Source organism: Loxodonta africana, chromosome 11 (genome assembly GCF_030014295.1).
Source record: "Loxodonta africana isolate mLoxAfr1 chromosome 11, mLoxAfr1.hap2, whole genome shotgun sequence".
In the NCBI taxonomy this organism is placed as follows: domain Eukaryota; kingdom Metazoa; phylum Chordata; class Mammalia; order Proboscidea; family Elephantidae; genus Loxodonta; species Loxodonta africana.
In genome coordinates, this window is record NC_087352.1 from 314133 (window position 1) to 334849 (window position 20717).

Genomic DNA, 20717 nt, shown 5'->3' on the forward strand with positions numbered 1-20717 from the left:
TGACCTGCTGCTTCCCAGGGATGCTCTACTTTGTCTACCAAGATATCTTGTTGTAGCTGTGAGGAGTAAATGAGCTAATACATGCTGAGTACTTTAAACGGTGCCTGGTGCGTGGTAGGCACTCAATACATGTTAGTTATTATTTATTGAGCATATGCTGTATGTGAAACATTTTGTGAAGTACTTGACATGCAAACTTATTTAATATGCATCAATCTACAACAAAACAAACAAACAAAAAAAAACCTGTTGCCATCGAGTCAATCCTGACTCATAGCAATCCTATAGGACAGAGTAGAACTGCTTATTTCATTTAATACTCACATTGCTACAATACAGCATCATTTATTACCTCTATTTGAAGAATTAAAGAAAACCCTGAGCTTTATTAAACCAAGCAAATTGCTCAAAGTCATACAGTGCCACAGTAGTGGCAGAGCTCTGTGATTTTTCAGAATCTAAGTTCTTAGTCCTGGGAAGTACCCAGTGCCCAGACAGGGAGAATGAAATCAAATAAGGTTGAAATCTATGGAACAACCAGACAATGGACAGCCTCATACACAACTTAACATGGAATTTGGCCTAAGAACAAAAACCTGTCGCTGAGTCCATTTCAACTCATAGTGACTCTATAGGACAGAGCAGAACTGCCCCGTAGGGTTCCCAAGGCTGTAATCTTTACGAAAGGAGGCTGCCACCTCTTTCTCCCATAGAGTGGCTAGTGGGTTTGAACCACCGACCTTTTGGCTATGAGCTGAGCACTTACAACCACTGCAACACCAGTGATGTGTATACTCTTATACTTTAAAAACATCAGTTTTGGTGCCTTGTGGAAATGGATTTAAGGGAAGCAAAAGTAGATATAGGAAGTCCTATTAGAAAGCTATAGCAGTTGCCCAGATGAAACGAATCTCAGACGAGAGAGATGACATCAGAGTTAGAGAAAACAGGATATATTCCAGATTTAGAAGATAGAAGCTATAGGACTTGGTGACCAACTGGACTGGGTAGTGAGAGGGACTCCCCTGTATGAACCTTTTGATGATGGGCAAGGTGTGCATGCTGTCTGAAGGTTTTTTTGCATTCCCTGCACTCATAGGGTCTTTCTCCAGTATGAATTCTCTGATGTTGGGCAAGAGAGCCACAGTAACTGAAGGCCTTCCCGCAAACATTACATTCATAAGGTTTCTCTCCGGTATGCACCCTCTGATGTTGAGTGAGGGATGAGTCATTGCTAAAAGCCTTCCCACATTTAATACATTCATAGGGTTTCTCTCCCGTATGAACTCTTTGATGCTGAGCAAGGTATGCAATCTGGCTGAATGCTTTCCTACATTCCTGGCATTTATAAGGTTTTTCTCCTGTATGAATTCTCTGATGTTGAGCAAGGTGTGAATTCTGGCTGAAGGCCTTCCCACATACCCTACACGCATAGGGTCTCTCTCCAGTATGGATTCTCTGATGTACAGTAAGGTAGGCACGGAGACTAAATGCTTTCCCACAGACGTTACACTTATAAGGTTTCTCTCCAGTATGAACTCTTTGGTGTTGAGCAATGGATGATCTATTGCTAAAAGCCTTCCCACACTCAATACATTCATAGGGTTTCTCTCCAGTGTGAACTCTCTGATGCTGAGTAAGGTAGGCAAACTGGCTAAAGGCTTTCCTACATACCTTACATTCATAAGGTTTTTCTCCAGTATGAACTCTAAGATGTTGAATTAGATGTGCATTTTGACTGAAGGCTTTCCTACATTCCTTACATTCATAGGGTTTCTCTCCAGTATGAATCCTCTGATGTTGAACAAGATTTGATCTCTGGCTGAAGGCTTTCCCACATTCTACACATTTATACGGTTTCTCTCCAGTATGAATTCTTTGATGAAGAGTAAGGGATGAGCTCTGGGTGAAGACTTTTTCACAGTCATTACATTTCAAAAGTTTCTTCTCTACATAGACACTCTTGGGCTTAATGTCCATTAAATTTTTTTTGAAGCTTTTCTTATATGTGTCAGGTTTATGTACTTTCTCCTCTTTGGGGACTATCTGTTGTGTATGAAACTGTGTGTTCTTATAGAAGCTTCCCCAAGATTTGTTATATTCTTGTCCTCTTTTATCGACAAGGGTTTTTTCATGAGTGATTGTCTCTTCCTTGAAACACGCCTTTGGACTTCCTGCTGGCCTCTCAAAATGGCTCTCACGTTTCCACTCTTCTCTCAAACTGGAGAATTCAAGGCCATAGCTTGTGAGTTTTGCTATTATCTTCTGGGATGATTCTTCTTCATATATGGCCTGCTTTGGGGTTATTTCTTCAGTCTCACACATAGATTCCCATCCTGAAAAATCATAAGAAAAGTCTCCTCTATTATGTACCAGAAGAAAGTACACTCATAAAATGAAGTATATGAATTTAGTAGCAAATAAAATCCACAAGAACATTGCTTTCATAGTTCTTAAATGTACAAGAAAACAAAGTAATTTGAGAAGAAACTAATAGAATTATAAGACTGTAAGGTAAATCTCAGGACAAGAAGGAATTACGGAGGTGGTCTGGACTTGGTTAAAATTTTATGCCTATATTAATAATACAAGCACTGAAGTAATCTCTATTCTTACAGCTGCTTCATTCAAGAACACTCACTGAATAAATACTTACATTGTGCCAGGAACTGTTCTAGCTTTTAATATCCCAGTAAACAAAACAAAGATTCTTACCTTTATGGACCTTACATTCTTGGGGAGACAGAAAATAAATGATAGATAAGTAAATTTTATTACATGTTAGAAGGTACTAAGTGCTACAAAAAGAAAAGAAAACCAGGGTAAAGGAGATCAGAAGTGTGAGGGAAGCCAAAGATAGAAATCATTAATAAGTTAACATTTAAGCAAAGATTTGAAGGACGTAAAGAAGTCAGTCACTTAGATATCTGGGAAAACAGAAGAGCTGGTTTAAAGACCACGAAGTAGATGCATGTCTGGTGTGTCTGAGGAACAGCAAGGAGGACAGAGTGGCCAGTGGGGAGTGAGCAATAGATGAATTCAGGAAGGTAAATGGTAACCAGGTCATTTACGCCTTGCATGCCTTCTACAGAATCCAGCTTTTACTCTGAGTGACATGGAAAGCCACTGAAATGTTTTACTAAAATGCTTTTGAGTAAAGGAGTGATATCTGGTTGCTGTTTTACGAATATACTGGGAGGAAGCAAGGAAACCCTTTATTATATTAATCCAGAGGAGAAATGATGGTGATTCAGACCAGTGAGATATCAAAGGAGTATAGTGAGGTGGTCAGATTCTAAAATATATTTTATAGAAGAACCAAGAGCCATTGGACGTGGAATGGGATAGAAAGAGAAGAGACAAGCATGGCCTGAAAGTTCACAGTCTGAGCAATGGAAGAACGGAATAGCCGTCAACAGTGATAGACTAGAAAGATGCCATTAACAAGAGCAACAACAACCTGGAAAGAAAAAAAACCCTAGAAATGAATCTTACAAGAAATGAGCAAAGCCTTTAAAATTCAAATGAGGGACAAAAAAAAAAAAGAGGGGTTTGAATAAACGGAGATGAACACTTTATTTCTGTATATGAAGACTCAACAATGTAATGACATCAATTCTCACTAAATACATCTATTATTTCCATTCAATTCCAATCAAAGCCCCACCGCGGTTTTTGGTAGTTTTTTTTTTTTTTTAAATCCTGAAGTTCATAAAAAAGTAAGTATGAATGAATTGTCTGGAAGTTTTCTCCCAAATATGAGGGAGGAGTATAAACTATGAAGCAGGAGAAATGAAAAAGCACGGCTGGGGCACTGTAGCATCAACTGTAGAAAACAGAAAATTTAGAGACTGATCTATGAATATATAAGCAGGCCTGTTCCTTGGGGCCACAAGAAAGAATACAAATGGAGGACAACATACCACATATCTAAAAACGAGAAGTTATAAATCATGCTAGAAAACTTAGGTGTATTACATTCTACTCTACTTTGAAAAATATACCTTCATAACGGTCTAGCGGAAGGCCACATTCGACTTTAGAATCTTTTGCCACTCTCCTACTGTTCCTCCCCCAAGCAACATTCCACCACATGAAGGGGCTTCGTGTGTGAGCATGTGGACACTCCAGCTTCCAAGTCCACGTTATATCAATACCCACCAAACAGCCATGCCTTATCCACCCATGGGCTGTTTACAGAACCAGGAGACAGGACATCAGTAAGGATATAGAACTCAACAATGCCATCAACCAAGAAAATCTAATTTACAATTATAGAACACTCCACCAAGGAGAGAAGAATACACATTCTTTTCAAGCAGCCACATACACCAAGTGTAAAAATTACCAGGCAGGGGGATCGGACCTCCTCGTCCAACTTCATGAGGCGAAGCAGAAAGAGTCATTATCAGCATCAGACCAAGGCTGATTCCCATGAAGCAGAGGTCAGATACACCTCCTCTGTCCAACTTTTTACCAATTCTGGTAACAGGGGTCCCTCCTATGGCACCCTCAACTCCTCTGCTGGGTTCAATAATTCATTGTGATGGACACACGGAACTCAGACCGTACTCACGAGTATGGGGTTTATTAGGGAAGTAACAGGTTACAATTCTAAAGACTACAAAGAGGAGTACTCACTAACGGATTTTACGGGACTAGTACAACCTTGATTAAAAAATCTGACAAGAGTGCATGAAGGAAAAACTGGAGGCTAAACTCACTGATAAATACAGATACAAGAAAACAAAATACTGGCAAATAGCAGCCAGCAATGAATTAAAAAGATACAAAGATGCGTTTATCTCAGGAATGCAAGGTTGGATAAACATTAGAAAAGGTACTATGTGTAATTTACCACATCTAAAGACAAAAAAATTAAAAACCATTTAATAATCTACAGATACAGGAAAACATTTCTTGAAACTCAAAAGCTATTCACAATCAAAACTCTAACAAATAAGAGTAAAAGGTAGCCACCAGAATTATTAATAACAAATTTATTTATTTATTTATTATTATTATTATTAAAAGCACTCTCTTTGAGATCGGAAGTGGTCGAGAATGCCTGCTATCACCGCTTTGGTTCATAGCGTACTAGTCAAGACCAGACAACATGAAAAAGAAATAAAGGGTATAAGAATTTTAAATGAAGGAACTGCCATTATTTACCGATATGTCTGCCCACACAGAAAATACAAAGAAATCTACAAATTATTAAAATTAGCAAGAGAGCGTGGTGATGTTGCTAGATTAAAAAAAAAAAGTTAACTTCTTTTCTATATATGAGCAACAAACAGAAGAGCATTTAACATAGCAACAAAACTTAAGATGTCTAAGGATTAATCTAACAAAACATGTACACTGCTTTTACGGAAAAAAAAATAAAGTGTTATTGAAAAAAATTAAAAATCTAAATAAATGGATAGATATGCCATGTTATGAACAGAAAAATTCTGAAAATTTATATACAAAATAAGGCTGAATCAAAAGCCTAAGCATTTTGTTGTTTTCTGGTGGAAATTGACAAGTTGACCCTAAAATGTATTTAGACAGCCGAAGCGCAAATGAGAAACTGCCCAAACAGGTATTCAGGCTGATGATAAGGTATTTTATCAAGACAGTGTGGTGCTGGTACAGTGACACACAGGCCAGTGGGAGGGAACAGAGCTCAAAATCAGAGCCATGCATATATCAAAACTTGATATATTAAGAGGTAAGACTCAGAAAAAACGGGCAAAAAGAATACTAAATCAACAGATGCCTGGAATATTTGGTTTTCCAGAAAGCAAAAGAAGTTGAATTCTTCACATAAGCCTCAAAAATGTACTCCGGTTGGATTATGGACATAAATACAAAAGAAAAATCTTTACCATCTTTAAAAGACAATTTGGAAATATCTATATGACCTCAGAGTACGAAGATTTGTTAAAACAAAATATCAAACATAAAAAATACAAAGGAAAAAAATGGAAAATTCAACTCCATTAAAAGATACATGTATTTATACACACACATATACCCACAGGAGATATGTATGTATCTATCCAGACATGTATGTATATCCTATGGGTATATGTGTGTACAGAACAGGAAAATTCTTTTACAGCTTTTAATGGAGTGGAATTTTTCACTTTTTTTCTTTGTAATTTATATATTTGATATTTTGTTTTAACAAATCTTTCCATACTTGAAGTCATATAGGTATTTCCAAATTGTCTTTTAAAGATGTTAAAGGTTTTTCTTTTATATTTACATCCATAATCCAACTGGAGTACATTTTTGAGGCTTATTCAAAGAATTCAATTTCTGTCTACCCATCTACTGGAGCCCTGGTGGTGCAGTGGTTAACAACAGCTTGGCTGTTAACTGAAAGGTCGGCAGTTCAAATTCACCAGCCGCTCCTTGGAAACCCTATGGGGCAGTTCTACTCTGCCTTACAGGGTGGCTGTGAGTCAGAATCGACACGACAGCAACGGGTTTGGTTTTGGTTTTATTTACCTATCTATCAATGTATGTATTTAAAAAGAAAAAGACAATCTCCCCCAAATGAGCAAAAGATTTGGATAGGCACTTCACGGAAGAGGAAACACAAATGGCTAATATAAACAGGAAAAGATGCTAGATTTCATTAGTAATCAAGGAAATACAGATTACAACTGAAGAACAATATTTTACACCCACCAGGCTGGCAAACATTGAAAAAAATCTGCCAATTCCTAGTGTGGGGCAATGGGTACTGTCATACACCGCTAGTGGAAAGGGAACCTGGTAGGAGCACTCTGGAAAATGAAATTGCGTCATCTAGTAACTCCCTAGTTACATGCTGTGCATGAGCTCCAGTCACACACAGGAAGGGTCACAGCAGGAATGCTTCTAATAGCAAAAAACAGAAACAACTGTGGTTTACGCAACGGAACACGTTACATTACAGCAGTGAGAAAAAAATAACAATGAACCATAGATACAGAAATCAGCAGGAGGAATCTCAGAAACGTAACTCTGAGTGGAAAAAAATCACAGAATTACACACACAATGTATTTCTAACCATATGAAGTTAAAAATATGCAAATATAAACATTTCATTTAGGTATACATACATAGGTGGTTCAACTATAAGGAAAAGCCAGGTAATGATACACAAAATTGTAGGGTAACGGTAACCTCCATGAGGGGTGGGGGTGAGCCACAGTTAGGTGGTGGTGTATCATTAGGAAGGGACCCCCAAGGGCCTAAAATGGCATTCTATTCAAGCTAGCAAATAGGTACATGAGTTTTTCGTTCTATTACTATTTAAACTGCATATATATACAAATATATACTATGCACTTGATTTAATAATAATAAATAAAATTTATGCATATACCCTTTGGCACTACAGTTCTACTTCAAAAATATTTTTTAGGAAACTGAACAAGGACATAAAAGACAGGGAGAGGCAGCTGGCGGGAGCGGGATGGCGAGCTAGGGAGCAGTGTGCACAGAGATGCTTCCACCCCCGATTTTCTTCTGAACGTTAGTCTGCCGCTTTACTTTCATGCTGCCTATGTGCATCTGCTAATTCTTTCCCACACCAGAGTTAAACTCTTAATCTCTTCTCCCTCTGTCTTAGTTACCTAGTGCTGCTGTAACAGAAATACCACAAGTGGATGGCGTTAAAAAACAATTTATTTTCTCACAGTTTAGGAGGCTAGAAGTTCGAGTTCAGGGCACTGGTTATAGGGGAAGGTTCTCTTGTCTCAGTGCTGTGCAATGGGTTTCTTTTATATATGGCCTTTCTGGCCTTGGGTTTTACAATTCTGTCAAAAATAATTGATTGGGCCATAGCCTGCCTTGTGATTGGTCTATTTTACACACCTTTCAGGGATTGGTCAGTTTACTACGCAAACAGGGTGAATAAAACCACCAATCAGTATTACGTGACCTTATGGGGATTGGTCAGCTGGGAGGGCCATGCTTCGAAACTGAATATAAGGGCCAATCCCACAGAGGTTAAGAGGGGCCTCACTATCATCAAGAAGAGTCTGGAGTGGAGCACGTCCTTTGGACCCAGGGTTCCTACACTGAGAACCTCCTAGGCCCAGAAGAGAGAGCTGTAACACTGAAGTCAGCAGGAAGTGGTGGCAAGCACAGCAAAGTTCAGCAGCAGAAAAACGGTGGCAGCAATACCAGCAGCAGGAACCAGGAGACCGGTGTGAGATGGGACGTTGGCTTTGCCAGCCCGTAGTGGGAAAGAGACAACTGCAGTGGGTTTGCTGGCCCAGAGGGAGAAAGGGAGCTGAACGCCTTCTTGCAGGAGGCTTGCTCGTATAGTTAAAGAGCTGTGAAACTTGCCAGAGCAGGGCAGAGGCCAAGAGGTGCCTGGCAGCAGAGGCCGTTGGCTGGCACCACAGAAGGAAAGGCCACTGGCTGGCCTGTCTGAGAGGAGGGCCACCAGCTGGTACAGCCGAGAAACAGCTGATAGCTGTTTTGGCTCTGATACTAGGACACACTCAGCTTCTGTGGCCCTGGCATTCCTTGGTCCCTTGATCCTCATGTGGCAGCTATCTTCCCGTTTGTGCTTCCTGGCCTCTGTGTTTAAGGTCCCCCACTAAAAAAAAAAAACCCAAACCCGTTGCTGAAGAGTTGATTCTGACTCATAGCAACCCTATAGGACAGGGTAGAACTGCCCCATAGGTTTTCCAAGGAGTGGCTGGTGGATTTGAACTGCCGACCTTTTGGTTAACAGCCAAGCTCTTAACCACTGCGCCACCAGGGCTCCGAGGTGGCGCAAATGGTTTGTGCTCAACTGTTAGCCTAAAGGTTGGCAATTCGAGCTCACCCAGCAGTACCACGGAAGAAAGGCCTGATAATGTGCTTCCATTAAGATTACAGCCAAGAACACCCTATAAAGTGGTCTGTAACACACTGGGTCACCACGAGTATAAATCAACTAGATGGCAACAGGTTAGGTTTTGGCTTTCGGTCTCTGTATCTGTGCTGCTCTTTGTATCACTCGAAGTGATTAGATTTAGGACACACCCTACACTGAAATGGCCTCATTAACATAACAAAGAAAACTTTATTTCCAAATAAGATTACGTCCACAGGTATAGGGGTCAGGACTCCAACAAATATTCTCTGGGGGCACACAATTCAATCCATAACACCTTCAAATGTTTTTCTGCTTCTGACCTCTTCGATGTCAGCTTTTTCTTCTTATATGCCTGTCTTAGTTACCTAGTGCTACTGTAACAGAAATACCACAAGTGATGGACTTAACAGACAGAAATTTATTTTCTCACAGTTCAGAAGTCCAAATTCAGAGCACCGGCTTGAGATGAAGTCTCTCTCTCTGTCGGCTCTGAGGAAGGTCCTTGTCTCTTCAGCTTCGGCTTCCTGGTTCCTTGGGGATCTCCATGTGACTTGACATCTATTTTACCCCAGCTCTCTCTCTCTGCTCACTCGTTTAATCTCTTTTTATATCTCAAAAGAGACAGACTCAATGTACACCCTACACTAATCCTGCCTCATTAACGTAACAAAGATAATCCAATCCCAAATGGGATTATAACCACAAGCATAGACGTTAGGATTTACAACAGATTTTGGGGGACATAATTCAATCCATAACATTCCACCCTTTCACTCCCAAAAATTCACATCCTTGCCTCATGCAAAACACGTTCACCCTCTCACATCATCCCAAAAGTCTTAAATCAACTCCAAGTCCAAAATCTTGTGTTCTGAATCATCTAAATCAACTACAGGTGACACTTTAGGCATATTCCATCCTGTGGCAAAATTCCTCTTCATCTGTGAACCTGTGAAATCTAGAATGTAAGTTATCTGTTTCCAAAGTACAATGGTGGAACAGGCACAAGATAGACATTTCCATTGCAAATGGGAGAAATTGGAGGGGAAGAAGGAATAACAGGCACCAAGCAAGTCCAACCCCCAGGAGAACAATTTACAGTAGCTCTCAAAGCTTGAAAATAATTCTCTCTTCTCTGAGACCATCTGGGCAATGGCCCTGCCCTCCAGACTCTGGGTGTTGGCCATGCTCTCAGGATTCTGGGTAGAGGTCTCTTGGCCCTGGGCTTCAGCTCCACCTTCCAGGCCCACTGGGGCTGCAACTCTGCTCCCTCGACTTTGGGCAGCCCCATTCTCCTAGTCCATCTTCGTGGCAACCCTACCCCCTCGACCCTGGCAGGTCCTGTTCTTCTGCCCCTTGAGCATGGCACCCCTGCCCCCTCAGCTTTGGTCAGTGGCCCCATCCCCTGGCACACCTTAGCCACTGCCCCACACTCTGGAACCGAGGTGGCAAAAATCTGACTCTTCAAAATCTAGGAGGCTGCGGCCCCACCCTTTAAGATCCAGGAGACTATGGCCCCACCCTTTGAAACCAAGAAGGCCCTGCTTCCCATGCTCCTTCCTTCTAACAGTTCTTCTGATATCTGAGCTGCTCCAGGGATGGTCCTTTTTTTTTCTTGAAGGACAAAAGATGTAGCTTCTTTCGTCTGTTTTCTGCCTGTAGAATTCCAAGAGACAGACAATGTTCTCTCCTTTCCTTCTTTCTCTGTCCCCTTCAGTCTGGGCCAATAGGTTTTCTGCTTTGGTAGTTGATTACATCCATCAGTCACAGGCTTAATCTCTTTAACAATTGTGTAGCCACATCCTTGGTGAACATTCTAGGACATGTGACCTTAGTTTGTACAACAGAATTTTCCAAATCTTTAACTTCCGTTTTCATTATGCAGTTTATTTTTAAGTCCATCTCTTTCCTCTTGCATTTTACTGTAAGTGGCAAGGAGAAACTGTAAGTGCAATGTGGCCCCTTTAAGATCTTTCTTAGAAATCTCATCAGCCAGATTACAAGTTTATCACTTACAAGTTCTACCTTCCACCAAACATCTGAACATAATTCAGACAAGTTCTTTGTCACTGCCTAAAAAGCACTGCCCTTCCTCCATTGTCTAATCACATGTTTATCATTTTCTTTTAAAGCCTCACCAGAAGCACATTTAACATCCACATTTCTAGCAACGTTCTGTTACTGGTGTCTAAGACAACAAAGACTCTCTCTATAGTTCTCCTCACCTCCTTCTGAGCCCTCACCAGAACCGCCTCTGACGTCCGTAATTCTACCAACAGTCTCTTCAAGGCAATCTAGGCTTTTACTGTTAGGCACCTTAAAACTCTTTCAGCCTCTATCATTACTCAATTCCAAAATCGCTTCCATATTTTAGATACCTGTTAAAGTAGCATCCCACTCTCCTAGTGCCAAATTCTGTCTTGGTTATTTAGTGTTTCTGTAACAGAAATACCACAAGTGGGTGGTTTTAACAAACATAAATTTATTTTCTCACAGTTTAGGAGGCTAGAAGTCCAAATTCAGAGCGCCAGCTCAAGATGAAGGCTTTCTCTCTCTGTTGTCTCTGGAGGAAGGTCCTTGTGTCTTCAGCATCTGCATTCTAGTTCCTGGGAGATCTCCGTGTGTCTTGGGATCTATCTTACCCCGTCTCTCTGCTCACTTGTTTAATCTCTTTATCAAAAGTAACTGACTCAAGATATATCCTACACTAATTCTGCCTCATTAACATAACAAAGACAACCCATTCCCAAACAGAACTATAACCACAGGCATAGAGGTTAGGATTTACAACACATATTTTTGGGGGGATATAATTCAGTCCATAACGCCATTTATAGCTATATCATATCTCTGCTACTAGACTTTTCAATTCTTTGATTACTTATATATATATATACATACACACACACGTATACACACTAAACCAACCAACCCGTTGCCATTGATTCCGACTCATAGCGACCCCGTAGGACAGGGTAGAACTGCCCTACAGTGTTTCCAAGGAGTGGCTGGTGGATGCAAATTGCTGACCTTCTGGTTAGCTGCCAAGCTCTTAACCACTGTGCTACCAGGCCTCTGTATAACACACTAGCACCTTGAATATACCTTGTTCAAAGTACAAATTCAATAAACACTGGTTAAAGGAACGAAAGAATGAACGAACTGACCATTCAGAGAAAAACGAGGCATTTAGAGGTATAATAATAATAGCAGCAGCTAACAGCTAACGAGGTCTTCTCACTATGTGAGAGGAACTGTTCAAGCACTTTAGAAGTATTATCTTATTTTACAGATAATAAAACAAAATCTCAGAAAGGTTAAATCATTTGCCCCAAATTTCACTGTATATGAGTGTCAGGATTTGAACCTGGTCCTTCAATTTCCACCGTCCATAGATCTCAAAAGTATCAGATGAGGAAAAGACTTTTCAAAGACTGGAAGAGGTTTTTGAAACAGAAGGAACAGGACTTGGAGAATAAATAAATATTAGAAAGGAAGGGGCAAAGCGTGAGAGAAGAGAGAGTTAAAAAACAGCAAATTCGGGAAAACATTCTGAAAGGCCCCAAGTCTATACTAAGACCTAGAACACTGGAGAAGAATAGGTCAACAAAGTATAGTAAAAAGGTGCTACCCCTGAGTCGAGCTGAGCCGTCACCTGAAATAACCCGTGCCTGCTGTTTTCTTTACTCACCTGAGCGCAGACCTTCTGTCAGCTCTCTCTTCACCAGCCAGGGCTCCTTCCCTTGCTCCAACAAGAATATCACACTTGGCTTAGAAAAGCAAAGTCCTGCAAACATGAAGAGAAACAGAACTGACATCCAATTCCTTGATCATTAGGGAAGAGGAAGCTTACAGCAAGCCAGAGAAAAATGTATAAAGGACATGTATTAGAAGAATAGGGAAAATGAAGTTCAGGCATGGGTTGATAACAGACCCGCCCACTGCCACCTCCACAAATATTAAGCCATTTCTTTGGCATAGGAAGCAGACATTCCACGAAAATAAATAAATAAACAAAAGTCCACAATGGTGGTACCAAAGGGCCCCTCACGGGTAGATGCTGAACTTTGTTAAGGGGGAAGACATCCTTACCCAGTGATACCAAGATCCTGTAGTTCTCCAACATCACATTACTATATAGGTGCCTTTGAGAAGAGTCCAGGCAATCCCACTCCTCTTGGGAGAAGTCTACAGCCACATCTCTGAAGGTCACTAACTCCTGAAATAAAACACATGAACGAAACAACCTCACTTCTTACCATACTGACCTCACTCACTCTGCCCCAGGTACCCTGGTCTCTCCCTGATAGTACATCCTTAGGTAAGTCAAGCATGTTCTCCCTCAGACATTCTACATAAAACAGCAATGCCCCTCACCCCACTTCCCTATTTCCCTAACCCTCCTTTATTTTTATCTGTTAAAATGAAATAGAACAAAACAAAAAAACCCTGCCTTGGAGCCTATTCCGACTCACAGCAACCCTCTGTGTTACAGACTGGAACTGCTCCATAGGGTGGTCTTGGCTGTAATCTTCAGGGAAGCAGACCGCCAGGTCTTTCTTCTGTGATGCCACTGGGAAGGTTTGAACCACCAACCTTTTAACTTAGCAGACAAGCACAAACCATTTGCGCCACACAGGTACCTTTTGTATTTTCATGGATTTTTATATTTATTTTGTTACTTATTGTTTGGCCCCACCTCCGCTACAATATAAGCTCCATGAAGGCCAAGTATTTTTGTTTGTTTTGGTCACTGCTATATCCCCAGTCACCAGGACAGTATCTGGCACATGACGCATTCAAATACTGACTGGAGATGTTAAATGAATGAATGAATCGTTTGAAAAGTCCGAGGAGCTGTAAGGGGATCAAAGCTGACACCAGAACATGCTTGACAGATCTCTAAAAATCATGCGAGACCAGGCAGAGCAAATCATCAATTCAATCAAAACTCAAACTGACAATTTTGTGTAAAGAAACGGGGGATTCCACTCAACGCTGCTTCTGCCTACAGGGCTGGGTAAAGTTCTTAGGGAACCCGGAGCTGCCCTGTGATTCGGCTGGATTCTAGTTTCCGTAATGTAACCGCCTGCCGATGAAATAGCGTACGTTGTGTAGGGCTGTGTGTGTGTTTTAACAAAATTAAAACAGGTGAACCTGTCAAGACAAGAGAAGAGTTTTGGTTTTTTTTTGCATTTGACACAATTTTGTCATAATCAAGGAAACTGTCTCTACAGAACCGAAATTCTTCAAGTGTTCTTCAACACTCAATAATCTCTTTTCTTATTTAATTATATGAAGTAGGTAAATGTCAGTGTCTCCCTCTCTCCCAGCAATAACATCCCTCAAATGCTGCAGAAATGCTTCTGGTAAGAGTTTGATTTGTATGATAAACGTGCTTCCAAAACTGTTCTCCTGGGTTTGTATAAATACATATAATAAGTATTTTTTATATACATGTGACTTGCGTTTTTTCACTGACTCTGTAATTTGAGTTAATTTATATAATTAACAAATGTAATTACAATGTCCATATGCCAGTTCACCAGCTGCTATTGAGCTGACTCCAACTCATGGCAACCCCAAGTGTGTCAGGGTGGAATCGTGCTCTATGGGGTTTTCAAAGGCTGATTTTTTGGAAGTAGACTGCCAGGCCATTCTTCCAAGGTGCCTTTGGGAAGATCCCAATCTCCAGCCTTTTGGTTAGCAGCCGTGCACCACCCAGGGGCTCCAGCATCCATATAAAAAGATTAAATTCTAATCTGAAAATATTTGACTCATAACAAATGACAATAATGTTCCGCTTCAAAATCTATCCACGATTTTAATCCAACCTGTCTGAAGCACAGTCACAACTCCCTTCACCATTTCTCCCTACAGGTATGTGGCTCCCAGCTGCCAGGACTACTTCCCCTGAAGCCCTGACATGTGGTGACGTTCTTATTTCCCACATCACTTGTACCACAGCACCTGAAAGTGGGCAGGAGCCCTCTTTGCTCCTCACACTTGTTTCCAGATCATTCTCCTTTCGCCCCTTACAGGATACCTAGTTTTAAATTTCACGAAATCAGGGTCTATCAATTAGTATCCCATTTTGTTCTAGCTATCTACCCAGCCCCAATAGATACCAATTCTGTCACTGAACACTTAGCAGCTGCCTCACTGTGCCTCTCCTTTCCAACGCTATTCTTATCATAATCCTTGGTCATTTCAATACCCACATAAATAATCCTCCCAACAGCCTAGCCTCTCAGGTCTCTGACCCACCCACCCCACCCCCAGTAATCTTGCCCTCCACGCTTCTACAGCCATTCAGTTTCATTGTCATGCTGCAGTCCCTGCAACCAACAAGCGCCAAACCATCCTTAATCTCAGTCTCAAGTCTCCCACTCTGATCTCCACCTCTTCATATTCCAATTCTTGCCCTCTGGTACCCAAATTACAACCATTCTTCCATCCCAACAGAACCTACAAGCTCTTGACCTTACCACGTTTTCACTGATCCTCACCCTTGCATGCCTTGGCTTTCTAGGTCAACCATATGTTACAATCACCGCATGCAGTCTCAACGCCCTTGTCCTCTCACTTCGCTGTACTCACCTGATCAGACCACAGCCTCCTCTCAGTCTACACTATGTCTGTACCCTCACAGCTGAGCATTCCTGGAGAAAGTCACAGCAGCACGCTGACTGGTCTCATGCTAAATTCAAGATCACTAACCTCAAGGGTGCTGAGGTGCTGCCTACACACCAGCTGCCTGTCCCACTCATGCCCCTGCTCTCCTGAAGAACTTCTGGTTCTTTTCGCCTCTCCTCCAACCTCCAATCCCTCCTCCCCATCCTCACTCTCAGCTGATGGTCTTGCTTTCTATTTCACTGTGAAAACCAAAGCATTTGAAGAGAATTCCACAAGCGCCCACCACAACACCTACCTGCATATCTGTCCACATACTCTGACTTGCCCCATTCCTGTGAAGGAAAGGCTCACTTTCCTAGCCAAGGCCAGCCCCTCCACTTGTACACTAGACCTCCGCTCTTCTCACCTCCTCAAGCATGCTGTAACAGCAATTCCCTCCTCTATCCTCTTCACTTTCAAAGTTCCTCCACTGAATCTTCAACATAAAGACTTACTATCATCTTTATAAAACCCTGTTGACCACACCTTCCCTCCAGTTACCACCCATTCTTTCCTTCCCTCCTTACAGCTGAGCAACGTGAAAGAGACATGGATACTCTCCACTATCTGTCCCTCCCCACCCCGCACTGTGGAAGAGGAACGACATAGTTTACATGGTAACAGGGCCGCTCTGGCCGCTCTGCTGAGGAGAGAGTAAAGGAGGGCAAGGGTGGCAGCAGAGAGACTCGTTAGGAGAGTGTGCAGCTATCAGGGGAGAGGGCCTGGCTTGGAGCAGAAGGGAAGGGGTGGTAAAAGTGACCAGACTTTGGATGTGTTCTGCAAGTAGAACAAGCAGAACTCCCAGATGACAAGTTTTAGCTACAGCAATTGAGTAAGGGAAGTATGTAAGGTTCCTAAGTGGTTCCCCTGTTTCTGTCCTTGGCTGATTCTCAGTAGCAGCCAGAGTGACCCTATTAAAATAATAATCAGATGGATGGCATCACTCCTATACCCCTACACACTGTTGATAACTGCAGTATTAAAGGGGCAAGGTGGGCAAACCCTTTCTCACTAACTGCATGGTAAGAATCAGCATGGATCCAATTCTCATCTGGAAATGGATCCAGGCCTCAGCCTCCCACGTCTCCACTCCTCATTGCCAGGCACTTCTGTGGCACTTCTCTCACCTCAACCACTCAGTTAGGTCAAAACATCCCAGGCCACCCGAGGCTAGGTCATCGGCTACCAGCTGTAGGCTAGAGTCTGCACAACTCCCTGCACTTCAGACCAGCCAGGCCCTCTCTCTCTCTCTACCGCCCTGGGGATAGGTCACAGGTTAGAAAAGTTCTGTCCTTCCTCATCTACTGCCTGTGCAGCTTTTCTGTCACCCAGCCACCCAAAGCTGGCTCCTCACGAGTTAGCACTCTGTCCTTCCTACTGCCTGTGCAGCCCTCCTCTGGATTAGCTCCCCTGAGCTAGGTCAGAATCCCATTGCCCCTCGTTTGTTAATTCTCTATAATGGCTCAAGGAGCACTCGTGGCGCAGTGGTCAAGTGCTCAGTTGCTAACAAAAAGGTCACGGGTTTGAACCCACCACCTGCTCTGCAGGAGAAAGATGTGGCAGTCTGCTTCCATAAAGACAGACAGTTTTGGAAACCCTATGAGGCAGTTCTACTCTGTTCTACGGGGTCGCTATGCGATGGAATTAACTTGACAACAATGAGTTTGATTTTGGTATAACGGCTCACAAAATTTATGTAGTCTATTAACTATATGGAGCCTTGGTGGCACCGTGGTTAAAGTGCTCGGCTGCTAACCCAAAGGTCTGCAGTTCAAACCCACCAGCTGTTTCGTGGGAGAAAGATTTGACAGTCTGCTTCCATAAAAATTTACAGCCTTGGAAACGCTAAGGGGCAGTTCTACTCTAACCTATAGGGTTGATACGAGTCAGAACTGATTCGACAGCAAAGGGTTATTATCTGTACTGACAATTACCCATTTATCACAAGCAGAAAGGAAAGAATAAAAGCGGAAGAGACTCATCCAGCGTGGTCTGGGAGAGACTTGGCTGCATAAGGCTTTCTTTGTTCCCGGGACAAGCCACATCCTCTAGATACTTGGATGTTCTCACCAACCCAGGAAGCCTCCAAAAGAGAAGACCCAAAGTTCAGGATCCCTTAGTCACTGGGACTTCAAGGAATAAGCATTAACACATTGTTATGAACAAGCCAATCAATGAATACGCATGGCTGACTGCATCATGCCCCCTCCCTTCCTGAGCCCTGTTGTCAGGATGGGGTTTGCATAGCCCCCTACTTACTTACACAGTTTTAAGTGTTGCCTGGCTATTTTGGAAAAAACAAACAAACAAACCAAATCCATTGCCACTGAGTCGATTCTGACTCACAGCAAGCCTACAGGACAGAGTAGAACTGCCCCATAGGGTTTCCAAGGAGCACCTGGTAGACTTGAACTGCCGACCTTTTGGTTAGCAGTCATAGCTCTTAACCACTGCGCCACCAGGGTTCCCCTGAAAAACAAAGAGCACCTTAATTGCTTGGGCTATTCCAAGAGCTATTTTCAGAAACGAGAGTCAAAGGCCAAACCAAGTTCTCTGTCCCACACAGCCCCCAAACCTTCAATGGTACCTTTCACTCAGATGCAAGATGTTTGAGTTTGAAGTTTCTATTATGCAACCAAATGGACACAATAAGGAGGCATTTAGATATACAAATCTCGGGTTCAGAAAAGAAATCTGGGCTGTATAAATACATTTGGTAGTTGCTGCCACACAGCTGGTATGTAAAGCCATGAAACGGGATGAGATCATTAAAGGAGAGAATGCAGACAGAACTTAAAAGAAGAGAACCAAGGACTAAGTCCTGTGGCATCCACTGTTAACAGCTGCTTAATAAAAAGGTGTTGAATGAATGAATGCTGTCTGGGCAGAGACTAGAAAGAAGCAGTTGGTCTGTATCTGAGGAAGAGCATTCTAGGCAGAGGGAAGAGCAAGTGCAAGGTACTTAAGAAGGTACTCAACTCACTACAAGGAGGCCAGTGTGGTTACAGACAGGGTGAGAAAAATTAAAGTCAGAGGGAGGGCCAGGAACTAGATTAGACAGGCCAAGTTAAGGACTTCAGTATTGATCCTGAATGAGGCGAGATGCCACTGTGAAGTGACATGACTGATAACCCAGAGAAGTTTTGGCAAAAGGAAAGTTCACATCTGCTTGTTTCCAAAAGCAGGAAGGTATTTCAGGCAAGAGAGAAAATAGAAACACACCTGGTACATGGCTTTAAGAAATCCAACGGCCATTCTTTCCTCTTCTGGCTCTTCTCTTGTGAAACGGCAGCGTCCTTAGACAACTGAGGTGGGGAAGAGAACATGAGAGATCAGACTTTCCTGGCAGCATCCAGAATTACCAGCCTAGGATTTCTTGACTTCTCTTTCCCCCGTTCTAGTCTTCCCTCAGAGAGCAAAAGAAGACCTAGGAATTTGTTTACTTGCCCAAATCACTTCCTATTTTATTATTTTAACAACACAGTTTTTCTAGATTTTAAAGATAAAGAACCTAAGAAATGTAGTCATCTACATAAAGGCACACACCTATTCAATAACAGCACCAAGAGCAACTAAAATTCCGCCCGACTCCACAGCCCTTCTCCACTGCACTAGATAAGTGATTTTGAAAGTTGGCCGCACAATGGAATCACCTGGCTAGTTGTAAGATACTGTGTGACACACCTTCTCAACCATTCCTCCCACACGCCCACAAAGTCTTAAAAACTACAGCGCTAACCACTGTCTCACACATGGGATAATCAGAGGCAGTGGAGAGGGACACAGTCACACCATCACCCTCTCCCAGACCTACCTACAAGCCCCAAACACTAGGGTGTCATAACCGACCATCTCACTCACATGTTCCAGTCACACACAGGCCGCCGGCATGGGCGCACCAGGGGGGCACAGTACCCTACACACACTGTCCAGCTCTGTGGTACCCACACATTCCACTCACAGTCACACAGACGCGCCGGGCGCAGGCACACAGGTGAAAGTACCCCCCTGCACGCACACACACACACACACACACACATAACTCTATACACACATACACCCCTACACACACATACACCCCTACACACACACGCACAGTCCGGCTCTGTGGTACCCACACATTCCACTCACAGTCACACAGACGCGTCGGGCGCAGGCACACGGGTGAAAGTACCCCCCTGCACGCACGCGCGCACACACACACAACTCTATACACCCCTACACACACACACGCACAGTCCCGCTCTGTGGTACCCACTCATTCCGCCCACAGTCACACAGGCGCGTCGCGCGCAGGCACAAGCGGTGAAAGTCCCACCGGGGTCACTCAGAGGCCGAAGGGCGGCGCCCGGTGACTCAGGCTCCGCAGCGCGCTCCCCACCTGCAGGACTCAGCTCCGGGGCAATCCGGTCCCCGCCCCGAGGGCCCCGGGAGCCTGCACGGGGGTGGCCTCCTCGCCCTCCGCCGACGGAGCCGGGTCCCAGCGGCCCGGGAGCGCCGCCTCGGCGGCCTCGGGCTCCAGGGGACACAAAGGCCGCCGGCCGGCTGCCAGCGGGGCCCCGGGAGGTGCGGTCCGCGGCGCTGCGCGGCTCTGCCCGGGGTCGTCACGCCGCCCGCCGCCCCGGCCTTCCACAGCCGAGCCCGAGCGGGCCGCGGAGCCGGGCCAGGCGCCCCTCAAACGGCCTGCGACTCAAGTGCGCAGGCACCGGCGCTCCAGCCGCCCCCAGCCACCCCGCCCGTGATGTCGGGCCGCGGGGTCAGCGCGGAAGGCGGGGCTTAAACATGGTCGCCCGCGCGTCGGCGACGCCGGGGTGAGGGGCGAGCGCCGGGAGCCGCGGGGTACCCCAGAAGCCGCAGGAGGGTGCGCAGGCGCAGGACGCGTCGGCCAGTCCCGCCCCGGGACGGTTACCTTGGAGATGGGGGGGGCGAGTAGGACGGAGGGAGCTTCTCGTTGGAGTGTTCACGATTCGTAATGCTGGCTGTGAATGCGTCCCCTCTTTTTAAAATGGCTTTTCTGCCAGGAATCTTCAAGATTCCCTTCGGCGCTACGTTCAGATACAAACGGCACATCTTCAAAGAGGCCTTCCCTGATCGCACCTGTCACCTGGCACCCCATGCCTCCTTAACTGGCCTGATTTCTTCATGGCTTTTACCGCCTTAGGGTACATACTGCTTATATTTCATTTT

General features: G+C 43.8%; 2 protein-coding genes across 3 annotated transcripts; one reads left to right on the plus strand and one right to left on the minus strand.

Moving 5' to 3' along the window:
• Positions 1-870: 870 nt before the first annotated feature.
• ZNF570 (zinc finger protein 570) lies at positions 871-20012 on the minus strand. Of its 2 annotated transcripts, XM_003422296.4 has the most exons (5): positions 19912-20012; positions 18753-18835; positions 12948-13074; positions 12547-12642; positions 871-2336 (listed from the first exon to the last, which is right to left on the minus strand). In XM_003422296.4, exons 2-5 carry the CDS (start codon positions 18783-18785, stop codon positions 979-981), a joined length of 1614 nt encoding a protein of 537 aa, XP_003422344.1. In that variant the 5' UTR covers positions 18786-18835; positions 19912-20012; the 3' UTR covers positions 871-978. The 2 variants fall into 2 exon arrangements, with proteins under 2 accessions (XP_003422344.1, XP_023397248.1); XM_023541480.2 differs by lacking the exon at positions 19912-20012 and having other exon boundaries at positions 18753-19602.
• LOC135232734 (cuticle collagen 1-like) lies at positions 19420-20345 on the plus strand. The gene is made up of 2 exons (XM_064293472.1): positions 19420-19441; positions 19804-20345. The coding sequence occupies exons 1-2, from the start codon at positions 19420-19422 to the stop codon at positions 20343-20345; spliced, it is 564 nt and encodes a 187-aa protein (XP_064149542.1).
• The last annotated feature ends 372 nt before the right edge of the window (positions 20346-20717 follow it).

Bases quoted from the DNA above. Each gene is read 5' to 3' on its own strand.
- LOC135232734 (XM_064293472.1), top strand. From the start codon at position 19,420: ATGGGCGCACCAGGGGGGCACA. The intron at 19,442-19,803 runs GTACCCTACACA...TTCCGCCCACAG, and splicing joins GGGCGCACCAGGGGGGCACA to TCACACAGGCGCGTCGCGCG.
- ZNF570 (XM_003422296.4), bottom strand. From the start codon at position 18,785: ATGGCCGTTGGATTTCTTAAAGCCATGTACCAG. The intron at 12,643-12,947 runs GTAAGGATGTCT...TCATGTTTGCAG, and splicing joins CAGGATCTTGGTATCACTGG to GACTTTGCTTTTCTAAGCCA. The intron at 2,337-12,546 runs GTGAGTAAAGAA...ATGATTTTTCAG, and splicing joins GACAGAAGGTCTGCGCTCAG to GATGGGAATCTATGTGTGAG.